This window comes from Cervus canadensis, chromosome 1, assembly GCF_019320065.1.
Source record: "Cervus canadensis isolate Bull #8, Minnesota chromosome 1, ASM1932006v1, whole genome shotgun sequence".
Taxonomy (NCBI): domain Eukaryota; kingdom Metazoa; phylum Chordata; class Mammalia; order Artiodactyla; family Cervidae; genus Cervus; species Cervus canadensis.
In genome coordinates this window covers 41,713,539-41,737,671 of record NC_057386.1, presented here as the reverse complement: position 1 = coordinate 41,737,671, position 24,133 = coordinate 41,713,539, and the positions used below count along the sequence as shown (strand labels likewise).

At 50.0% G+C, this 24,133-nt stretch overlaps 1 protein-coding gene across 2 annotated transcripts in view; it reads right to left on the bottom strand.

The window, feature by feature from the left end:
- RAB11FIP4 (RAB11 family interacting protein 4) overlaps positions 1 to 24,133 on the bottom strand; it is a 109,115-nt gene that overhangs the window by 64,900 nt on the left and 20,082 nt on the right. The window contains exons 2-3 of one of the 2 annotated variants that reach the window (XM_043480350.1): positions 14,888 to 14,975; positions 12,969 to 13,057 (exon numbers count right to left, since the gene is read on the bottom strand). In XM_043480350.1, the coding sequence (XP_043336285.1) occupies positions 12,969 to 13,057; positions 14,888 to 14,975 (177 nt within the window). Of the gene's footprint in view, positions 1 to 4,773; positions 4,912 to 12,968; positions 13,058 to 14,887; positions 14,976 to 24,133 lie in introns of those variants that run through there. The other variant, XM_043480363.1, reaches the window with a different exon arrangement.

Sequence of the window (24,133 nt, the reverse complement as noted above, 5' to 3'; positions counted from 1 at the left end):
AAAAAGATAAAAATAAGCCCTACAGAAAAAGCAAATAAATAAGTAAATGAAAAGTTGATTCACCATTGGCTCTAAGTTTTCTAACGACCAAGACAAAAAAAAGGGAAAGCAAGTCTGTAGTTACAGCATGATTCTCATAATCTAATGCAAGAAGGAAATCAGTTCATCAGGAGAGACTTTTTCTCTGGTGCAAAAATCCTAAAATACACACACACACATACACACACACACACACACACACACAAGATCAAATTGTGCAAAATGGCAAACTGGATAAAGTTTCCAGCAGCAATTTTAAGGAGGTTGAAGAAATAAGCTGCTCAGCGTTGCCTTCCACTGAGCCAAGGGAATAAAAACAAAAATGCACGTCTGTGAAGAGGTTTCTGCAAGAAGGTAAGATGAAACAGAGCTTTCTGACGTGGAACTGGATACCAGGAACGGAAAGTCTAAAGGAATGAGGGTGAGTGTGTCCTCAGGAAAATGTTCTCCCATATCACTCTTCTGGGCTGAGCTTCTGCCTATAAATTCAGGACTGAACTCTCGGTGGAGGGAGGTATGATTCCTTCCAGGCCACAGCCGATGTTCACTGCAGCAGATAAAAGTCCTGACAAGCCTCTGCCTGGGTGCCAAACCCATCTCAGGGGTCTGTTCAGCCCAGATTAAAAATTTCCTTGAGGAAAGCAAGAAAATTCCAAGTTACAGCACCAGAAAAAGCCCAGGCCAGGAGTGGTAAAGGCAGCCGTTCTAAACAGGTTCTGAATGGAGCCACAGTGTCAGTGTTGAGAAGATGCTCAGCTGCCCAGCCCTGTGGTCACAGCAGCCCCCTCTATCCAACCAGATGCAGCGAGTGTGTACACAGAAGGTCTGATCTGGAAAGACTGATGCTGAAGCTCCAATACTTTGGCCACATGATGCGAAGAGCCGACTCATTAGAAAAGATCCTGATGATGGGAAAGATTGAGGGCAGGAGGAGAAGGGGACGACAGAGAGTGAGATGGTCAGACGGCATCATCAACTCAATGGACATGAGTCTGAGCAAGTTCTGGGAGATAGCGAAGGACAGAGAAGCCTGTCGTGCTGTCGTTCACGGGGTGGCAAAGACTTAGAGACTGAACAAAAGCAACGAAGCAGGGGCTGGGCGAGGCTCTGAGGCAGGGACTTGCGCAGTGTCCCTCCTACCCTTCCGTCCCATGCTGATAATCAGGGAAGCCTGGGGGAGAGTCATCAGCCAACAGGGGACCCCCACAGAGCCCACAGAAAGTTCCCTCGAGAGTCAGACTTCCTGCAGTGTCTTGTATTATGTTCAGTCATTTTTACTGCCCTGGTCAGGAAAGGGAACAGCTGATATCCCTTACAAAATGTTTGTTTTTTTCCCTCGGACTCAGCAGGTGTGGTTTTCAGGCCCTGGAGCCCTCCCTACCCTGGGAGAAGGGTCTGACACTGGGGTGGGCCCAAGCCCCAGGGGCTGAATTTCTGGGATGCTAGTGTGGAAGGAAGTCTGGGACCCAAGCATCACCAAACAGCAACCCTGGGGCAAAAGGCATTCAAGTCTCCCAGTCTAGGCACTGTGAGCTCAGAGATTCCAGCATTTTCTAGGCACTGTACTGAGTGCTTTGCATGCATTCTCATTTTTTGTTTTTACAGTAACCCTGTGCAGAAGACACCAATTTAGCAAAGGAAGAAGGTGAGACGTGGGACTTCTCTGGTAGTCAAGTGGTTAAGAATCTGTCAGTGCAGGGGACCTGGATTCAATCCCTGCTCTGGGAAGATCCCACATGCCCTAGGCAACTACATCCATGCGCCACAACTACTGAAGCCCACTCAAGCCTGGAGCCAGCCAGCTACAGCTACTGAGACTGTGGCCCTAGAGCCCATGCTCTGCAATGAGTGAGTAACCCCTCCAGTGCAGCCATAAACAAAGGAAACTGAGGCTCAGAGACGTTAAGTAGTTTGCTCAGGGTGGTCCACTAGTAAGTAACAGGGTCAGGATTCAAATCCAGGCCCCTCAGACCCCAAAGCCCACGCTCTTCCCAAGGTTAACTTAGCCCTTTGCCTTCGGGGCTGATCAAGCCTGCCCCTAGGGTGCCTACAAGTGCAAATGCATGAGTGCTCAGTAGTGTCTGGCCCTTTGCGACCCCATGGACTGTAGTCCACCAGGCTCCTCTGTCCATGGGATTCTCTAGGCAAGAGTACTGGAGCAGGTTGCCATTTCCTCTTCCAGGGGATCTTCCCCACACAGGGATGGAATCTGCGTTTTCTGGATTGGCAGGCAGATTCTTTATCACTGTGCCACCTGGGAAGCCAGTTGGAGCCGAAGCTTGGGAATCCCTCCATCGCCCGATTCTCAGCCTGCTCAGCTGTGCCATCCTGCACCAGGGCAGTGACTTCCCCCAGACACAGAGCCCCCAGGAGTCCGCTTAAGGAAAGGAGCTCAGAGAGAAAAGAGAGCAGTGATGGAGCAGGCGGCTAAGCTGCTCCCGGGAGAGCGTGTCCTGTCTGTCACGGTAGCAGACATGTGGAGACAGACACCACGCGCCTCAGCACGGGGGGAGGTGATGGCGACTGCTAGAGACAACACTTCCTGGCAGAGGGTGGGAGGGAGAGAAGCAATGGGGGCACCTCCAGGCTCTTTCTTTCCACATCTTCCCAAGGCCCTGAAGGGACGGGGAGGCGGGGGGAAGGGGGGGTTCGGACCCAAAAGGTACCAAAAGCACGGTTGGTGTGGTCCCCCACCAGGTCACCACCATGGTGGAGCTTGTAGGAGACGCACAGTTGGGTGACCCCAGAGCTGTGTGGATCAGAATCTGCACTGTCAAGCCCCTCGAGTGATTCATATGCATATTAGAGGTTCAGAGCCCCGGTGCAGAGGCAGAGAAAATGAAAGAAAGTGAAAGTATTGGCCATTCAGTCATGTCCAACTCTTTGCAAGTCCATGGAGCCCACCAGGCTCCTCTGTTCGTGGAATTCTCCGGGCAAGAGTGGGTTGCCACTTCCTTCTCCAGGGGATCTTCCCAACGCAGGGATGGAACCTGGGTCTCCTGCATTGCTGGCAGATTCTTTACTGTCTGAGCCACCGGGGAAGCCCTGTACACACTAGAGTTTCAGAGTCTAGGTGCGGTGGCAGAACAAACAGCCCTCTTCCCGTTCCTGACCCCTCTACCTCCCCTCGCCGCACCGAAGTGTGGTTTTTACACCCTTTGGCCTGGAGAGGGCGCCTCTCAACTGCTCCCAGGTGGGAGGAAACCCGCCCGCCCCTCCCTGGCAGAGCTGACCTTGCATTGCTGAGATGCATCTGCACAACAGGTACTGCCAGCTGCTCATTGACAGCACCGTGCTCCACGTGGAAGGCACAGCGCCCCGCCCACGTGGCGGAGACAGACAAGACCCAGACGGTTAAGATCGCGGCAAACAGTGCAGACAAGCAGGGTGTTATGTCAGTGACAGTGGACGGGGTGTAGAGCGCGTTCCTTGAGATGAGTGTGCAAGGAAGGCTTCTCTGAAGAGCTGACACTTGTGCTGACCCTTGAAGGACACAGCATGGTTGTGCAAAGACTTGAGGATGAGGGTTGGAGGTAGAAATAATTGCAAGGCAGAGGAAAGGAACTGGCTTCCGGGGTTTGAGGAACAGAAAACAGGCCAGTGTGGCTGCAACAGTGAGGATCACGGGGAGGGTGGGAGGGGAGCAGGTCAGAGGTTCAGGCAAAAGTGAAAGCTGCTAGGTCACAGTGGGAAGTCAGGGTTTAGAATCTGACCCTCAGATAACAAGTGATCGGAACCTCTTCAGTGACGGAGTTGTAGGACCTGATTTAAGAGTTTGAGAGGACACTCTGGCTGCTGCGTGGAGAAAGGCAAGTGAGTGACAGTGCAGGGACGAGGTGGGGGGTGGTGTGATGCTCTGATAGGGTGTAATATGGAGGCGGAAAGAAGCCGTCACCTCGGGACATATCCTGGAAGTAAAACCCAGCAGGCCTGTGGACAGGTTGGCTATGGAAGGAAGGAGAGACAGTGGCCACGACTCAGTCCTTGGTCTGAGCAATCAGGTGGGTGGCGGTGCCAGGTCCTGAGATGGGGAAGGTTTTAGAGGGCTGAGAGGATGGATCTGGATCAAAGGGCTTAGTGCCAGACATGTGTGAAACACCCACTAGACATTAGCACAGGGTGCCCAGCATTTCCATACAAGAGTCTGGAGCCAAAGGCAAAATCAGTGGGGAGACGTGTTTTTGGGGGCTCGGAGGTGATGGTGCATAGAGAGCAAAAGTCTGGTAAATTATTCTGGATTAACCAAGTCTAAACAGACACGACAACTAAATGTAACACTTGGATCTGAGTTCAAAAAGAAAAGCTATAAATACATTGGGAAGAAACTTTCCTGGTGGTGCAGTAGCTTAGACTCCACGTTTCCAATGCAGGGGGCCTGGGTTTGACCCCTGGTCAGGGAACTAGATCCCACATGCTGCAATGGAGATTGAAGATCCTGGGTGCTGTAACGAAGACCCGGCACAGCCAAACAAATTAAAAAAGAAGCAGCAGCCTTCATCACAAGCAAAAAAATAAACATGGAGTTTACGTTAGATAATATATTGCTATATCACCCAAGGCTGATGACTGCGTTGTGGTTATGGAGGAGAGTCTGAGGGAGGGTCAAGCATTTAAGGATGAAGTGGTCATAATGTCAGCGACTAGCTCTCAAACAGACAAGCCCCCCTGGGCACCCCAAGTGTGTGCCCAGAGACACACACAGATGCACAGAAGGAAAACTGCCAACACGCTCACCAGTGGTGAATGCAGGGCGCCGGATCTGTGGGTTCTCACTGTGCTGCTCGCTCACAGCTTTGCTGAAAGTGGGAGGACAAGCACGTTTGCGGGGTCTCTGTCAGTGTGATCTGCCCTCTGTTCTCGCACCTTCTGCGGGGCGCCCTGAGCTCTCAGAGGTTTTCAAAACTGGGTCGCAGATGAAGAACTCTTGCAGTGAGAAACCCTCTCTCTACATGAGATTCCTGTTTCGGCTCTGACCCGTGGAGCCCCGCCCTGCTCCCCGTGGGTCCTCGCAGGCCTCTCTGAGGGAAAGCCGTCATGGCTCACTGGCCGCCAAGAATGTTCCCTTCCCTGGGGCCTGAGCACCCAGGCAGCCCGGCTCTGTAGGGGACGGACACCTCCCACCAGGGCCCTGCGGTCCCAAACCACTCTCCCAAGAGGTTACTTCTGGGAGGAGCACGTGAGAAGGGCAGCCGGCATCTGAACACAGGCGCTGTGCCAGGCACTGGCCATTTTCAAGGTATAAAACTCTTCTCCCCACCCCCCACACCCGCCCCCCGACCCTAGCCCCTGCATTCCATCCTCAGGGAAAGTATTGATGTGAGCTGACGAGAATCCAGGATGCTGTACGGGTCACGGCTTCATGGAATCCCCTGAGGAGCTTTAGAAAGTGCTGACGCCTGGGTCCCACCCTGAGAGGTTCTGGGCCCATTGATCTGAGGGACAGCTGGGCATCTGGAATCATAAAAGCTTCCAGGGAATTCTAATATACTGCGGCATCAAGACTTCCTGCTGTAGATCCTTGGTTTTCAATATCAGGTGTGCATTCTAATTACTTGGGGAGCTTTTAAAAACAGATGAGTGGACCCGTCCCCAGACTAAATGAATTAGAATCTCTGGGAGGAGGGACCAAGGTATTAGTATGTTTTGAAAGCATTCTGCATGACCCCAGGTGTTGCTGGTGGTAAAGAATCCTCCTGCCAATGCAGGAGACTCTGATCCCTGGGTGGGGGAGATCCCCTGGAAGAAGAAATGGCAACCCACTCCAGTATTCTTGCCTGGAGAATCCCATGGACAGAGAAGCCTGGCAGGCTACAGTCCACGGGGTTGCAAAGAGTCTGACACGACTGGGCAGGCATGCAATGCATGACTCCAGCTTGAAGCCTGGCTTAAGAACTGTTTGTTTAGACGGTGCTGTTTCTGAGAACTAGTGCCCATCCTGATGTGACTGTATGCGTGAACTAACGTCTGTCCTTAAGTGATTGTGTATATGTGTGTTTTCCCAGTTACCTGTGTCAAAAATTTACTTAACTCATCAGTGAGGGAACCAGCAGGCTGAGATAGCTGCTTCAGAGGAGAACAGGAGAGATCAAAGTATGTATAGTCAATGAAAGAAACGATGCTGAGGGGACTTCCTAATGGTCTAGTGGCTAAGAGCCTGCGCTCCCAATGCAGGGGTCATGGGTTCAATCCCTGGTCAGGGAACTAGATCCCACATGCCGCAAGTAAGTGTTTGCATGCCACAACTAAAGATCCCACATGCCACAATGAAGATCAAAGATCCCCTGTGCCACAACTAAGACCTAAGGCAGCCAAACAAAGAAATTAAAGGTATATATATATAATATATTATAATATATAACAAATATATTTTATATGTAATACAAACATAAATATTTTAATGTTTAATATATGTATATTTAATACATATAATACATATACATATTTTTTAAAGAAAGGATGCTGAGAGATGGCCAATTTAGTTATGAACCTGGCTAATACCCTACAGGATAGTAAAACCAAACCTTTCCCCTTCTGCTCAGATTTAAAAAGACAAGATATAAGTAGTCACTCCCTCAAGTTTGCTCAAACTCTAACTCAGTGAATCTAAGTTCTAAAAGCAGGTGTGAACTTGAGCATTAAGACTGGAGTAGGCAGGAGGTGGAGGCTTCCCTGGTGGCTCAGATGGTAAAGAATCTGCCTGCAATGCAGAAGACCCAGGTTTGATCCTTGGGTCGGGAAGATCCCCTGGAGAAGGGAATGGCTACCCACTCCAGTATTCTTGCCTGGAGAATTCCATGGACAGAGGAGTCTGGAGGGCTACAGTCCACTGGGTCACAAAGGGTCGGATTCGACTGAGTGACTAAGCATGCATGCGTGAAGGCAGAAGATGGAGTTCAAGATGTCCTGGAAGTTGGACTTACAAGACTGGCCTAGCCCAGCCTTTCTAAGGCAGGGATGGTAGGGGCAGAAGACGGGGGACAGATGGTCCAGGACAGGCCAGGGAACAAACAGTAAAGGTCATCAACATCGCTTCTTCTTTGGTCCCAGCCGCCTTTGAGTTAATCAGAATTTAGTTTCTTCTCAAAGATATGACTCAAGGATCTTTTTATTCTTACAGAAATTCTCGGGCTTGTGATAAGTAAATTATTCTTTCCTTTGGAAGGAGGAAGGTGTTGAAACAGAAAACACACACACACCGGGGCCATGTATAAGCGGAGAGGATCAGACCAGGCCCCTCCGTGAGCTCGGAAGCAGCCTCCTCCCTCTCCCTCACCAGTGTGAGCACGGCCACCACCCACACCTTCATCAGCATTGCTGAATCAGAGCGCTGTTTGTCAGGAAAAGTATTTTTAGAAGTGAAAAGTATGGTTGTTGCCAGTGGTTTTAGAAATGCTTGCTTTAGACTGGATGAAATTAAGCAATGGTGGACTTGGACCTTCAGGTCGGACACACCCCCAGTTTGGCAGAGAAGTTCAGGACAGATATTTAAAACCTGTGCGGGCAAGACTGAAGCTCGGGGACTCCCGTGATGGTTCAGTGGCTCAGACGCCACGCTCCTAGTGCCAGGGGCCTTGGTTTGATCCCTGGTCGGGGAACTAGATCCTGCATGTGGCAACTAAGATCAAAGATCCCCCGTGCTGCTAAGACCTGGCACAGTCAAATAAATAAATATTAAAAAAAGAAAAAAGACAAGTTTGCCAAAGCTCCTTCTGATTATGAGCCAGTTTGGGCTCAGGCGGAAGACCTGATTCCCAGCAAACCCCAGTCTGTTTTGCCCTCCAGGGACCCCTTAAGTATAACTCTGTAAAGAACTTCTCACCTGTGAGGTGAAGTGGGCAGGAGAGGGGCTGAGATTAAAAAGGAAAATTGGATCCCGATCTTACCATAGACATCAACATTCACTCTGTGAATCAAAGCTTTAAATATAAAAACCAAACACATAAAATAAAAATAAAACGGAAAAGTGTCACAACCTTGGGTAGGAAAGCTCTCTAAGTATTACATCAAAGGCGGAAGCCACAACGGAAAAGATTAATGAGTTGGCTATAAAAATCTTCTAAACTTGCTGTCATAAACAAAGTTAAAAATAAATGACAAGCTGAAAAAATATTTGTGATGTATGTCCAAAAGTTAATATTTCTAGTTCTTTTAAAGCAATGGAAATGAACACATCCACAGAAGCGAGGGTGAAGAATGTGGGCTGCCAGTTAATGAACAAAAGAACTCCTGGTGACCGATAAAGGCAATATAAGAAGTTAAACCATATTATGATTCAAAAGAGCAGTCCTAATTTTAGCCTCTCAAATGAGAAAGATCTGAGAAAGCAGAACAGCCAGTATCCAAGAGTAGGAGGAATCTGACAGAATCCTGAAGAAAGATTAATTGACATAACTTTTCTGGAAAGGAATTTGACAGATGTATGAGAAATTCTAAGATTTGCATGTTTTGGATGAAAGAGTTTCCACCTATCAGAATTTATTTTAAAGACTGGTAAATGGGTCCCTCTGATGGTTCAGTCGTAAAGACTCCGCCTGCTGCTGCAGGACACACAGGTTTGATCCCCGGTCCGGGAAGATCCCACATGCCGCAGAGCAACGAATCCTGTGTGCCACCACTACTGAGCCTGTGTTCTAGAGCCCAGGAACCGCAGCTACTGAAGCCCATGTGTCCTAGAGCCCGTGCTCTGCAACAAGAGAAGCCACCACAATGAGAAGCCCTTAAACCACAACTAGAGAGCAGCTCCCGCTCACCACAACTCGAGAAAAGCCTGTGTAGCAACGAAGACCCAGCACCACCAAAGATAAACAAATAAATAATATAAAAAAGTTCAGTAAACCTTTTCTGTAAAGGGCAGATAGTAAATATTTTAGGCCGTGTAGCAACCACTCAGCTCCACACTGTGGTGGGAAAGCAGCCAAACAAGTGAGCAGATGATGGTTGTGGCCGTGTTCCAATAAAACTTTATTTACAAAAGCAGGCTGCTAGACTTGGCCCATGGAAACTGTAGTTTGGCAACCTTTGTCCTACTCTAAAACAACGGGGAACAGTTTAGCTACAGGAAAGATTATATAATGATTATAACAGGAAGCCCAGGGCTTCCCTGGTAGTTCAGCTGGTAAAGAATCTGCCTGCAACACAGGAGACCGGGGTTTGATCCCTGGGTCAGAGAAGATGCCCTGGAGAAGGGAATGACAGCCCACACTAGTATTCTTGCCTGGAGAACTCCATGGACAGAGAAGCCAGGAGGGCTACAGTTTATGGGATTGCAAAGAATCTGACACAACTGAAAGACTAACACTTTCATATACATACATATATAAAAGTATATATATATAAAACCAATAATAAGGAACTGGTAAATAAATTTGATTGTCTTCTTGCAATGAAATATGTAACCATTTAAATTTATGTAGAAAAAAAGAATATGACTGCATTGTTATATAGATTAGGCAGACTAGAAAATGGTTTGTAAATGAACCATTAGAACTAGTAAAAAAGTTTAGTAAGGTTGTTATGACAAGTTTAACATCCAAAACCAAGAGGTCTGCTAGACATTTAGCCATAACCAATTAGAAAATATCATGGCAAAAAGATTCTACGTGTAACAGAAATAGAAACTCCAAAATAGAGTCACCCTTGGAAGAAACGGAGCAATGCCTATTTGAGAAAATTGTAGCATTTTCCTGAATGACATAAAAATGAAGAGATATACTATGTTGTTGGATGAGAGAATTCAAAATTGGAAAAAAACCCAAAAATAACAGTTCCCTTCCACTGATGTACAAATTTCAAACAAAATCTCTAATGGGATTTAAAATGAATTTTGGAAAAAAAAAAAAGTATTCTGGAAGAGAAAATATACAAGAATAACAAAACACATTTTATTTTATTTTTTTCCAAAAAACATTTTAAACAGAGAATGACAGAGGGCTTCCGTTGTGGTCAGTGGTTAAGAATCCGCCTTGCAATGCAGGAGACATGGGTTCAGTCCCTGGTCCGGGAAGGACCACATGCCGAGGGGCCACTGAGCCTGTGAGCCACAACTAATTAGCCTGCGTTCTGGAGTCTGAGAACCGCAAGTGCTGCGCCCACACGCCACAACGACAGAAGCCCGTGCGCCCAGAGCCCGTGCTCTGCAACAAGCGAAGCTGCCACAATGAGAAGCCCTCGCACTGCAGCTAGAGAGCAGACCTACACTTGCCGAAACTAGAAAAAGCGGCACACGGCAACAAAGACTCAGCACAGCCAAAAATAGAGAAATATTTGTTTTAAAGTGATCGGGACTTCCCTGGTGGTCCAGTGGCTAAGACTCCACACTCCCAATGTAGGGGACCCAGGTTCACTCCCGGGTCAGGGAACTAAATCACACATGCCACTACAGAGATTGAAGATCCCAAATCCTCCAACTAAGACCTGGCGCAGCCAAATAAATAAATATTTTTTTTAAATGATGAGGGAGGCTTTCTCTATCAGATATCATGCTATAAAACAAGAGTAACAGAAACTGTGGTTTTGGCTTAGAAATAGGGAGACAAATAGACCAATACAAATAGACCAGAATTCAGAAAGAGACCCACGTTATATAGAAATTTAGCTCAAAATAAAGGTGTGAAGCTTCAAATAAGTGGAGAAAGAGGGACTATTCCACAGTAGCAGTGTGAACGACCGGCAACATTAGGAAAATGCCAGATATTATCCTTCACCATAAACAGCGACACAGATGGACGCGAGAGTGAGTTTTCCACCAGCAGAGAGAAAAAAGGGCTGGTGGGATGCAAAAGCCCCCTACCCAGGTGGACTCACACTGTCTGGACAGCAGGCCCAGAGCCTCTGCGGTGACAGTCAATGGTGGGGGGTATTTGAGGGACCTGGAAGAGGGGTGAGTGGGGCGGGGTGCCCTAAGGATGCAGGGTTTGCATCAGTTTACCAACCAGCAACATAAAGCATTTCACTATTTTATGAGGTCCCTGCCCCACCTTGAGAGTGGGGGGACGGGTAAAGGCTAGGAGGACAGGCTTCTGTGGTCCCACCGCCCTGTGTCATCATCATCATCCACACTTGGTCCCAAACCCCACCTCCCCGAGTGGCACCTGGGAAGCCCAAGTAACCGTCCAGGCGCGCTCTGGCTTGGTCGGTCTCGAGCTGACCCCTAGGGGACACAAGGGACACAGCAGGGCGCTGAGGGAGCAGGACTGCAAGATGAGGCCCGGCCCCGTGTCGGCCGCCTCAGCTCCCCCAACCTGAGGAGCCGTGGCCTCGCCCCTCCTGGCCTTTAGCCGAATGGACCCCACAGCTGCCCAGACGGTGCAGGAGCCCAAGCTCCTGCAGGAAGGGCTTCATTCACATCACGGGGCCTCCAGGAGTGTAGCCAGGCTCCTCTGTCCATGGCGTTCCCCAGGCCTTCTCAGCCCCTCCCTGTGGGAGCCCACCGGCCCAGCAGGCTGGCTTTGCACTGTCCCCCTCCCCTCCCAGCACCCAGGACCCCGTGGTGAGGAGCAGAGCCTCAGTCACGGACGCTGCCCCCCAGGCTGCCCAGCGCAGGTAGTGATCAACGGCCACCTTGCTGGGCTCTGGCCACCAGAGCCCCCTGCACGGGTCAGACCTACATGAGGGGCAGAAAAGAGTTCACTGGGACGGGCTTACACCTAAAGTCTCGAGAGAGGCGTTGTGGGGAGTGTTAGGGTTGCTGAGATTCCATTGACCTGGTCTCTCAGCTTTTCTGTAATCCCCAGATTCTACAAAATAACAATGCTGCTTGAAAAAGAGGAGCACCCTCTCGGAGGCCAACTCCCCCAGGCCCACCTCTCCCCTCTTCTCCACCTGCCAGTGTGGACAGCCTCGTGTGGAGACCGTGGAAGCAACCCACGGCTGCAGGAGCAGGCCCGGCCCCGGGGCGGCTGGCAGCCCAGCCGGGGTTCCCCTCTGACCTCCAGCTCCTCACACGCAGGTCCTTATTTTGACATGATTTTGAAACACTATCCAAGGGTGAAAGAAAGATGCGGATTTCAGCCTGCTTCTCAAACGAAGCTCCAAGACACTGCACGTGGAGAAAGGGGATTCTCTTGTATTAGCAGCCAGTTTCCTCACTGAATCACCAGACAGGTATGGTGAGCCCTGCTTCACAACTGCGGGAACTGAGGCTCAGAGGGGTTGCCGGTAACATGCCTGGGTTTGCAGGCTAGTCAGTGGCCGAAATGGAGCGCGGACCCAGTTTTGAAGGGCTTCACGGCCCACTTCCTTGCCTTGCTTCCTGTTCAATCGACGAGGGGCTCACTCCCCAGAGCTCCAGGACACTACAAGTTTGTCCTGCTTTTAGGGTCCTCTGCCCAAATGTATCTTCACCCCGCATCCACTGGCCCTCCCAAGGCAGGCCTGGAGCCCGCACTGTTGGCCTCTGTGGCTCCTGGAGTCCACTCGCTTCACTCATCCCTTCGGGCCCCTGTTTCAGGCACACCACCGTGGGGTCCAACCCCCTAAGCCCTACCTTGGAGGCCCTGGCCTACACCTGGTCTCCGCCACCTTTGAGCCTTGGCCTTCTCTAACACCATTTGTTGGGCAGCTTCTGGGTATTGTGGCCCTGTCAACTGAAAAAAATATGGACACCCAGCTGGTGTCAGAGAAAAGAGAGACACTGTCACCCTGCCTGCTGCTGACCAGCAGCTGACACTTGCCCCCTGGGACTCGGCTTCTCCTTGGGGCGCAGAGCGGGGAGAAGGTGCCCAGTGAGGGGCTCCAGCTCCCCCGCCCTCTGCAGGGGCTCGCGTTGCTCCAATTTCAAAATCTGTTTCTTGATTTTGAAGCCAAAGGGCCCTCAGAGGGGGCTCTGGTGTCTCCCTGACACCAAAAACGTGAAGCAAAGGCAAGAAGACCAAGCGGGGCCAGTGGGCGGCTGGAGGCTCCCCCTCCCCTCGCCGCAGACACACTCTGACCTGCTCCACACAGTCCGGGATCTCGGGTGCGCAGGGCAGCGTCCCGGCGCTCTCCACGGACAGCACGTCCTTCAGCAGCTCCTCACACCCTGTGGATGGACAGACAGACAGAGGAGGGTCAGGGCTTGAGCCCAGCCCAGCAGTTTTGCTCCTGATGAATGAGCCTTGGGTGGGTAGGGCTGCTGGGAGGCAGATAACCCAAGTCTCCAAGAGACCAACTGATCATTCAAAGGCAGAGAGATGGGGCACCCAGTTTGGAGAGAAGCCAGGCCAGGCCTGGGTGCAGGGAGCCCAGACAGGCTCTTGCCCTCCAGATGTTCTTCCATTAGGACTAACCTCAATAGGGAACACACAGAAGACAGACTCCCAAATGTGGAGGGCAAGCCACGGGCAAAGAGAATCCAGGAGGCCTTCCTGGAGGAGAGGATGTAAGGCCATATTGCCTGCCTGGCTCCAGGGACTCCAAACACACACGGAGTTTGCAGGACCCTTCACGGCCCTGCGAACCCCAGAACATCGAGGATAGGACACCTTCAGGAAGGCGCTACCTCCTGCTGACTCAGCACACAGCGGCCTCCCTCCCCCGAGCAAATGCCCCCAAATCATATGTAAAAAAAGGTGTGCAATACTGTGACTTGTAAGAAATACATATTTGGTCTTCATTTTGGACTTCAACCAAACAGTTCCTGACTCACAGCTCCCAAAACCCTCGGAATTTCCTACATGTTGGAGTGAAAAAGGAATCATTTTATGTTAAAGAGGTGACTTGTGAATCCACCCAAGGATGGGGGCTGGTCGCCAGGAGAACCAGCCAGGTGATTAGAGGACTGAACTTTCAGTCCAGGGAGGGGAGAAGGCCTGGAGGTTGGATTCATCATCAGTGTCCAAAGATTTAATTGGTCATAACTATAATGAAGCCTCCACAAAACTCCAAAAGGACCAGGTGATAGAGCTTCCAGGTTGGTGCACACGTGGAGATTTGGGGAGAGTGGTGCCCTCCAGAAGGCATGCTCGCCCGACACCTTTCCCCAGTCCTGGCTCCACCTCCCATCTGACTATTCCTGAGTTGTATTCTTTTGCAATAAATTGGTAATCTAGTAAGTAAAATGTTTTTCTGAGTTTTGTGAGCTGCTCTGGTAAATTAAGGGTTTCCCTGGTGGCTGAGTGGTAAAGAATCTGCCTGCCGTGCAAGAGACAAGGGTTCGATCCCTGGGTTGGGAAGAGTCCCTGGAGAAGGAAATGGCAACCCACTCCAGTATTCTTGCATGGGAGACCCCATGGACAGAGGAGGCTGGTGGGCTACAGTCCATGGGGTCGCAAAAGAATGGGACGCAACTTAGTGACTAATGGTTTCAAAGGGAAGAAAGGAAGGAATTCAGAGGAGTTAGGAGAAGGGATGGGGGGTACGGAACAAATGAAGGGAACTCAGAAGGGAGGGCAGGAGATGAGGGGACCAGCTCCATCCCAGTTTGCCCAGAACTGTCCTGGTTTTAGAACTGGAAGTCTCATGTCCTGGGAAACTCCTCAGGGGTCTGATCGTCCTTGAGGGAGATGAGCATCCTCAGGAGATGGAGGGAGAGAGAGGAAAGGACAGCAAAGAGGGAGCTGTTCCAGGGCAAGGAACAGGCACCAGGAAGGCCAGAGATGACTGTCCGGCCAGCCCAGTCGCCTGGCTCCAGGCATGGGACTCCAGGGCAGAGATTCAGAGCCATGCATCGCCCTTCCCTGGCAGGTGCAGCTGTGGGGGCCCAAGGCCCGGTCTCTTCAGCCCCCCCTGGGGACTCAACACTTCCGGAACACAGTCTGGGCTCCCGGGACCCCCACGAGGGGGAATCTGAGCTGAAACCCAAGCCACACCAGCCTCCCAGACAGACAGGATCCTGGGAGCCCCTGGGACCCCCTCCCCCAGAAGATCTCACCTTTCATGGCGAACACCCCTCGGCAAAAGTCCTTGAAGTTGATTCTCCCCAGGTCGTTGGGATCCAAATACTTCACGAGTTTTTCCACCTGTGGGAAGGAAGGAGGGACAGGCGTGAGGCCCCCAGGACACCCCAGAGCTGGGGTGAGGCTGGCCAGGGGAGAGGGCTTGTCACCTGAGCCAAGGGGACACCAGAGGTCCTCTCTAAGCCCTTGCCCCCTCAGTGGGATCAGTGCCCGCCTCAGACTATGGGGGGACCACTTTATTCTGAGGTGGTTATTCTTATGAGTGAGGAAAAGCAAATCCCTTCCCGCAGTGCTCAGAACCCGGGTTTCTTTGGGTGGAGCTTCCGTCTCCAGGCTGTTTCTGCAAAGACTGGAAAACGAATGCTCCAGAGCCCCCTGCGATTACGGGGACGTGCCAGTGGGCTGTGGAAGATGAGTGGCAAGGGCAGACCCTACACGGGAAAGCACCCCTCCTCCATCTCCAAGCTTGCTGACCAGGCTTCTCCACCCAGTGTGAGTCTGGGGGTGAAGGGTGGGCAGAGGTTACGTCCTGTTTCTGTAACCTCCCCGCCACTGAACCTGGCACCCAGTGGGCCCTCAGGAAAGGCCAGAAGAATCCCAGGGAAGGAGGAAGGTGGTTTCCCACCAGCTCCCATCCTGGCCGGTGGCACCTCAGCACTGCAGCTGCCCCCCGCCCCGCCCCATCACTCAGGCAGCCTCTGACACTGCCAGGCAGTGACGTGGCTCCTGAGAATAGCGATGCCCAGGTGCCACCTGCAGGGCGGCGGGGAGCCCACCCGCCTCCTTCCCTCCTGCCCTCTCATCAGTGGCAATGTAGGGGGGCTATGCGTGCAGGGATGGGCTGGGGCTCCCGGTGTTCACCCCTACAATCCTCTCCATGGTCGGGAGCTATGCTTTAATTATCTCTGATGAGGGTCAAGGTCAGAGTCATCCCCGAGTGCTGAGTGGCTGATGCGGAGGTTGATCTCAACCTCAGATCCATGTAAGGGGAGGCAGGCTGTGGATTCCGTAATCGGTGGGTGGAGTCCCTGACTCCCCGGGGCTGGGAGACACTGGGGGAGGGGGGCAGGCTGTCCATCTCCCTGCCTCCGGGGAAAGCCAGCCTGGAGCAGAGGTGCCAGGGTCCTTGATGACAGGCAGATAGATGAGGGTCCCTGCAAGGTCCCTGGAACGCCCCTGAGCTGTGGGCCCAGGACTCCCCCAGGGTCTTCAAAGAGGGAAGGTCCCAGAACACAGCGGGTGTGAATCAGGTGGCACACCACCTGCTGTACAGTCGTTTGGTTTTTTAAATTTTCTTTTTTTAATGTAAGTTGTCTTTAAATTTAATCAGTCCCTTCTCCAGGGGATCTTTTTGACCCAGGGATCGAACCCGGGTCTCCTGCATCGCGGGCAAATTCTTACTGTCTGAGGAGCCCGGTAAAAAATGGCTTATTTTAATTGTACAGCCCTTGAAAAAACAGACAGAGCTCACCAAGGGCTTGCCGTGAACTCTGGCGGACTAGTCTCATCTGATCCTTACAACAACCTTAACAGTAGCTACTGTTATAGTCTCCCGTTATTGTCGAGGAAACTGAGACTCTGACATTTAGAGAGGTTAAGAATTTAGACAGTCCCTGTAGTGGTAACTCCTCCTTGACCCCAGGTCCCACTGACCCTGTACTTCCCAGAGGCGGCTCTTGCCAGGCTGTCTGCACCAAAATGTTCTTTCGCTCTCCTGGCCGCTTATGTATGGAAGGAGCTTTAGCCTCTATGGCTGGACTCCCCTCACCTTGATCACCGAGAGTGTCAGCTTTACTGGATACTAGATAGGCTGTTGCCAGTACCCCTGGGTGTGTGCGGTGGGGGATTCAGCTGACCCAGCCCTTGATTTTACAGATGAAGAAGCTAAGGTCCAGGGATGGAGACGGGCTTGCTCAAGGTCACATGGTGAGTATGGTATATAAACACTCACATGCGGTCTTTGGGCTTCCCAGGTGGCGCTACGGGTAAAGAACCCACCTGCCAATGCAGGAGACTAAGAGATGCGGGTTTGATCCCTGGGTTGGGAAGATCCCTGGAGGAGGGCATGGCAACCCACTCCAGTATTCTTGCCAGGAGAATCCCATGGACAGAGCAACCCACTGAGGTACAGTCCATGGGGTTGCAGAGTCAGACTGAAGCAACTTAGCACGCACACGTGGTCTTTGTGGTGAACCGGGACCCCCGTTCACAACCTGTGTGGGGCGCACAGTACGCAGGGCTGGGCTGCACTGCCCGGCAGGCTCCCGGGTGGGAGGGGTGGCCGCACGGGGCCTAGCAGGGGCTTCAGAAGCAGCTGTTGTTGCTGGCGCGCTCACAGCTGGGCCGCGGAGCTGGCTGCCGGGGGAGCAATCAGTTTCCCTGGCAGTAAAATATTGATCCTCCTTTTTCGGGCCACTCAATTACCAGGCTTCCCCTTCTATTTCTGTTGCCTTTCTCTTCAGGCTGATTTTCTCCCCCACTCATTCCTCCCCGGGTCACAGCTCTTCTATCTCAGGCCAGACGATGTTTGGAGCATCACTGCCGCTGCCCTCTGATTGATCATCAGCCAGATCGCCCTGAGCCCGAGCCCAGCCACCCACGCCTCCCCAATTTGGACATCTGCAAGCCAGACGGACTCAGGCAAGCTATTATCTGAACAAGGGAGATAAGCTGGCTCAGTCTGCAGTTCTAATAAATGTTAGCGATTAAATTATTAATCAAACAAATGCTTAGTAACTCCTCTCTGATGCCAGGCCAGCTCTGAGCACTGTATACATATGAACTCATGGAAGCCTTACAACCACTTAAGAAGAAGATACTATTATTATTCCCATTGTTCAGGTGAGGACACTGAGGCTCAGGAAAGCTCATTCTGGGTCAAGGTCACACAGATAGTAAGAGGTAGGGTTGGGATTTGAACACAGGCTGCCTGGCCCCAGAGTTCATGCTCTTGACCAATAATGACTATTATTTCTACTAATATAATGATACTCACTATTATTATCACAAGTGTGGGGCTTGCTCTGACCAGAGAAAGGATAAATCTGTATTCTCCTGTCTCTGGTTTTGGCCATGCCATGCAGCTTGTGGGGCCTTAGTTCCCTGACCAGGGATCAAACCCACAGCCCATGATAGTGAAAGTGCCGAGACTTAACCAGAGAATTCCCAATTCTACTCTCTTTTCACCTAGAAATACTGGGTCCAGAGAACCTTTGTTTAAGAATTTGAATATTTAGTGGAGAAAAGGGAACCCTCTTACACTGTTGGTGGGAATGCAAACTAGTACAGCCGCTATGGAGAACAGTGTGGAGATTCCTTAAAAAACTGGAAATAGAACTGCCATATGACCCAGCAATCCCACTTCTGGGCATACACACCAAGGAAACCAGATCTGAAAGAGACACGTGCACCCCAATGTTCATCACAGCACTGTTTATAATAGCCAGGACATGGAAGCAACCTAGATGCCCATCAGCAGATGAATGGATAAGGAAGCTGTGGTACATATACACCATGGAATATTACTCAGCCATTAAAAAGAATTCATTTGAATCAGTTCTAATGAGATGGATGAAACTGGAGCCCATTATACAGAGTGAAGTAAGCCAGAAAGATAAAGAACATTACAGCATACTAACACATATATATGGAATTTAGAAAGATGGTAACGATAACCCTATATGCAAAACAGAAAAAGAGACACAGATGTACAGAACAGACTTTGGGACTCTGTGGGAGAAGGCGAGGGTGGGATGTTTAGAGAGAACAGCATCGAAAATGTATATTATCTAGGGTGAAACAGATCACCAGCCCAGCATGAGACAAGGTGCTCGGGGCTGGTGCACTGGGAAGACCCAGAGGGGATTGGGTGGAGAGGGAGGGGGAGGGGGGATCAGGATGGGGATACATGTAAATCCATGGCTGATTCATGTCAATGTATGACAAAAACCACTACAATATTGTAAAGTAATTAGCCTCCAACTAATAAAAATAAATGGGAAAAAAAAAACCTAATGAAAAAAAAAAAAAAAAGAATTTGAATATTTAGGGAATTCCCTGGCGGTCCAGAGGTTAGGACTCCACACTTTCACCGCTGTGGGCCTGGGTTCAGTCTTTGGTTAGGGAACTGAGATCCCACAGGCCTGTGACATGGTCAAAAAAAATTTTTTTTAATGTTTAAATAAAGGATGTGAAATACTAGATAATAGTATTTCGAATGTTGACTTGCTAAAGCACAAGTCTCCAACTAACATCCTAAATGCAGCTTGTAGACAAATTTAAATATTTAAAATGAAATGCCAAAATCCAAAAGGCTTCTAGTTCAGGTTAAGATGGAGTCAGTAGCTCTACACTGTCTCTTGCACTGGTTATAACTGAAAACTCTGGACAGAATACATAAAGCAACTATACAAGGACTCTGAAAAGTAAATCACAGCAGACAACTTGGGAGAAAAATTAGAACTAGACATAAACAACAAAATAAAAACCAAAAACAAGCCAAACGACTCAAAGTAAGATGAATACGGTGGTGAGTCCCCTGATTTATCTTTTCTCACATATTTTCTAGCCTAGGCTCAGGTAGCTCAAACCCTAGAACTGCACAGCAGGTGTGAACAGAAAAACCTCTAAAAGAAACTCTCTTTTATATATATATATGTTGTTTTTTTTTTTTAAGAAAATGTTTTCTTTCTTTTCTTTTTCTTAATTTACAAAGAAACTCTTTTTGATGAGAGGTCAGGAAAGGGGACCCTTTTGGAATAGAGAAAGGGGGACAAATGCTGGTTTTTTTTTTTAAATGTGGATCATTTTTAAAGTCTATTGAATTTTTTACAATATTGTTTATGTTTTATGTTTTGGTCTTTTTGGCTGCAAGGCCTGTAGGATCTTAGCTCCTCAACCAGGGATCAAACTCACACCCTCTGCGTTGGAAGGCTAAATCTTAACCACTGGACCATCACGGAAGACCACATGTTTGTTTCTTTTTCTAATCCCTCCCCCCAGCCCTACCCCGAGGCAAGGCCCAGTCTCAGAGGTGGGTGGGAGCAGCCAGGCAGGCACCTAAAACCCAGAGAGGAGGAAAATCTTTGTGAAATGAGACACTTGGAAAAAGGGTCCCTGTGGTCAAAATGGGGAGGGGGGATTCCTGTTGCTTGGTCCTCTTTTTTTCTCTCACCACTGCACCCTGCAGGTGGACCAGTCCTGGGAGATGTCAAACAGCACAGGGTGGCCAAGACCTCAGATTTCCAGTCAAAGGACCAGGGAAAAGGGGCTCCTGGGAGCTTGGGGTTTGGGGAGGCAGTGATCACAGAGAAGACAGAGTTTGAGATTACGATCCAATAAGATGTGCTTGAAGTCCTGGTGGCCCATTCCTGAGCTGCAGATATGTGGAACTAACCCAAAAGAGTATGCCAAAAGCTTTGAGAACAGAACTGCAGTGAACAGTCTGGCCCCAGGAGAGTGTACATTTGAGGTGGAGCCAAACAGCACTTCAAAGTCTTTGAGAACTGAATTGACTGCTCAGAGGGCAGGTTGGGATCTGAGGCTTCAACCTAACTGGGTTGATTTTCTGATTAAACAAACAAACAAAAATCAGTACTCTTCAGAGTATTTTTTAGGGCTTGCCAGGTGGCTCAGTGGTAAAGAATCCTCCTGCTCATGCAGGGGACACAGGAGATGAGGGTTTGATCCCTGGATAGGGAATATCCCCTGGAGAAGGAAATGGCAACCTACTTCAGTATTCTTGCCTGGGCAAGCCCATGGGCAGAGGAACCTGGCAGGCTACAGTCTAGAAAGAGTTGGACAGGACTGAGCAAAAGAGTTGGACAGAACTGAGCTACTAAGCATGCAGCAGGAGTATTATTAACAGGACCCAGAGTCTCATAATATTCAGAATGTCCGGGACACAGTCCAAAATTACTCGAAATGCAGAGACACAGGAAAAGCTCAGCAATGCACAAGAGAAAAGATAATAAACACCAACTCCAAGGTGACCCAGATGTTATCATTAGTAGACAGAGTCTTTAAAGCAATTATCATAACTGTATTCCATGAAGGAAGGGTGAGCATTCTTGAAACAAATGAAAATAAAGAAATTCTCAGAAGAAAAATAGAAACTATGAAAAAGAACTGAATGGAAATTTTGGGATGGAAAAATAAAGTAACTGAAATATTAAAAATTCATTGGATGGGATTGGAAGCAGCATGGAGATGACAGAAAAAACAGTTGGTGTACATATAACACTGTATGATCTGTGGTTAGTTGAATCTATGGATGCAGAAACACAAATACTGAGGAACCTTGGATAACAGAGGGACAACTTAGGGACTTGAGCATCCAAGTTTTGTGGTATCCATGTGGGTCCTAGAACCAATCCCCAGATACTGAGAGACCACTGTTTAATGACGGAATATGTCATGACACATTTGTGAAGCCCACAAAATATGCAATCTATACTTATTTATTTTTATATGTTAATTAATTAATTTGTTTACATGGCCACAACCAAGTAGAGTTTATCCACCAAGACTAGTTCAATATTTGAACATCAATTGATGAAATCTAAAGATGATCAAAGAAGAAAAATCACACAATCATCTCAATGGATATAGACAAAGCAACTGACAAATTCAAAATCCATTCACGATAAGAACTCTCAGCCAACTCAGAATAGAACGGAAAGCCCTTATTCTAGAGAAATAAAAACTTGTGTTCACACACAAAAAACCGTACATGAATGTGTCTAACAGCATTGTACACATCACCAAAACCTGGAAACATGTCAAATATCCTCTGTGAACAGATAAGCAAATTGTTCTGTAATAAAAAGGAACAATTAATAACAGATGGATGACTCTCAAACGCATTTACTGTGCAAAAGATACCAGTCTCAAAAGGTTACAAATGGCGATTCCAGTGCAGTGGAAAAAGCAAAACTATCAAGATAGAGAACAGGTCGGTGGTTGTCAAGGGGATGAAGGGGGAGACAGTTTGAACACAAAGGGATGGCACCAGGGAATGTTGGGGGGGGGTGAACTGTTTTGTACCCTGACTATGGTGGTGGTTATAGGAGTCTATGCAAATGTGAAAACTCATGGAATCGTATGTCTCCTCCCCTACAAAAAGTGAAATTTATTATTTGTAAAGCTAACGTGTGTGTGTGTGTGGCCAAGCTGCTGCAGCATGCAGAATCTTAATTCTGCCACCAGGGATGGAACCTGCGCCCCTTGCACCAGAAGTGCAGAATCTTAACCACTGGACCATCAGGGAAGTCTCTCTAAAAATGTCTTTTTAAATCAAGGAAACTGCACACACAGAGTGGGATATCTGGCTTTTCTTAAAGATTTGGGAACACTGGGCTTACATTTCCCCACAGCAATAGTGGGCCACCATTGAGTTACAGCATACCCGCTCTCTCTCTTTAATATTTATTTTTATTTATTTGGCTGTGCTGAGTTTTAGGTATGGCATGTACCAAAGACTTTGATCTTTGTTGAGGCATGCCAGTCTTTAATTGTGGCATGTGGGATCTAGTTCCCTGACCAGGGATCGAACCCGACCCCTTGTTTTAGGAGTCTTAGCCACTGGACCCCAGCGAAGTCCTAGAGCATACTCTTTTGGACAGGCCTCTGCTCTCCTCCCCAGTTTGCCATGGTAACCCCTAAACCCCAAGTTCTCCATCCTCCCAGGCTGCTTCCCTTCCTGAAACCGGGGGCATCTCAGTGGCAGGTCCTGCTACCCTAGCTGGACACTTGGCTTGGCCCCTGAAGTTTTCTGCACCATCGAAGGGAGTTCCAGGGCTGGGCTTGAGATCGGGTGGAGTTGAAACTCCCGAGCATAAAAAGAGCAGCTGCAAAGTCAGGTGGGCAGTCAAGCGGGGAGGCTCAGGCCCCTGGAGGACCCTGGGCCGGACCAGGATGTGCTGTCAGCTCTGATGGGGGGACCACTGCTGGGAATCGTGCTCCCCACTGCCAGCCTAGTCTGCCTTCTGAGTACTTCTGGGGAGAAGACCCCCGGAGGCGGTGAGGCAGCTGCTGGAGCAGAGAGCTCCAGAGACAGGGACACCTGGGATAAGGAACATGGCCCAGGGCATCCTGAATCCAGGACTAGCTGGACAGTATTTTGCTGGGAGGGGCTGGTGGGGAAGGGTGTGGCAGGCAGCCAGGGGAGCAGCGGAGAGAGGGGATACCAGCCAAGGCGAGAGTTCTGGGCTGAGGGAGGCCATGAGGGCATATGGGAAGCCGAGGGTCATCACGGATGAGGCCAGGAAGAGAGGGAACAGGGTCTGAAGGAGAAGGGTTTGGAAGCCACGCCCAGGAGGCGGTGCTTTATCCCCAGTGTCACAGACCTGGCAGTGACAGTCACAAGTCCCAAAGCCCCCAGCTGAAGAGCACTGCCTAGGTGTCGAGTTTATTTTGAGCATTTCGCACATCTCACTGCTTCCAGTCCTCCCGAGAGACAGGGCTGGGTCACTCCCATCTTATTCCCACCACCCCAGGGGATCCTGTCCTTCCCGCGGGCCTCAGGGGCACACCCTCAGGACTGCTTGTTTATCCACTTTCCCAGGCAGCCCAGCTGCCCGCCACCAGGGCACACAATGGGGCCCTGTATTCTGGAGCCCCCAGCCCCACCCCCAAAGGACAAAGGGCACAGAGGCTGGGGTGGGGGCAGCCACCAGCCCTCTCTGTTCATTCTCTGCAGGGAGCGGAGAGGAGGGAAGTCAGGCCAAGCCAGCTGGAGATGAGGGAGGGATTCCCAAGGGGTCCTCTCAGGTCCTGTACCCCTGGCTCCGCTGGGGACCACCCCCAGCCTCTGGGAGCCTGCTCTCCTCCCTGGGAAGGGCTGTCCCACGGAGTCAGTCAGATTTGCTGACTGGACCACAGGTGGGTGGGGAAGTGCGCCTTGTAGGAAGTGCCCCGAGGAGTCAGGAGCTGGGGGCTCAGCGTAGCTTTGTAATTTGTGGGGCCAGTGCAAGTGGAAACGTAAGACCCTTCGTTTAAACTTTTATTTGGAATTTCAAGATAGTGACCGCAGAGCATTAAACCCCATGTGACTGCACGGGTCACGAGCCAGTAGGGTGGGCTCCAGGCCTTTTTTGTGAGTCTCAGATTTGCTGTGCTTTCTTGGCCCTCAGTCCCGTGCTAACTCTGCCATTAGTGACCTCACAGAGTGGTCTTGGGGAGACCCCTCCCCCTCTGGGCCTCAGTTTCCCCATTTGGAAAAT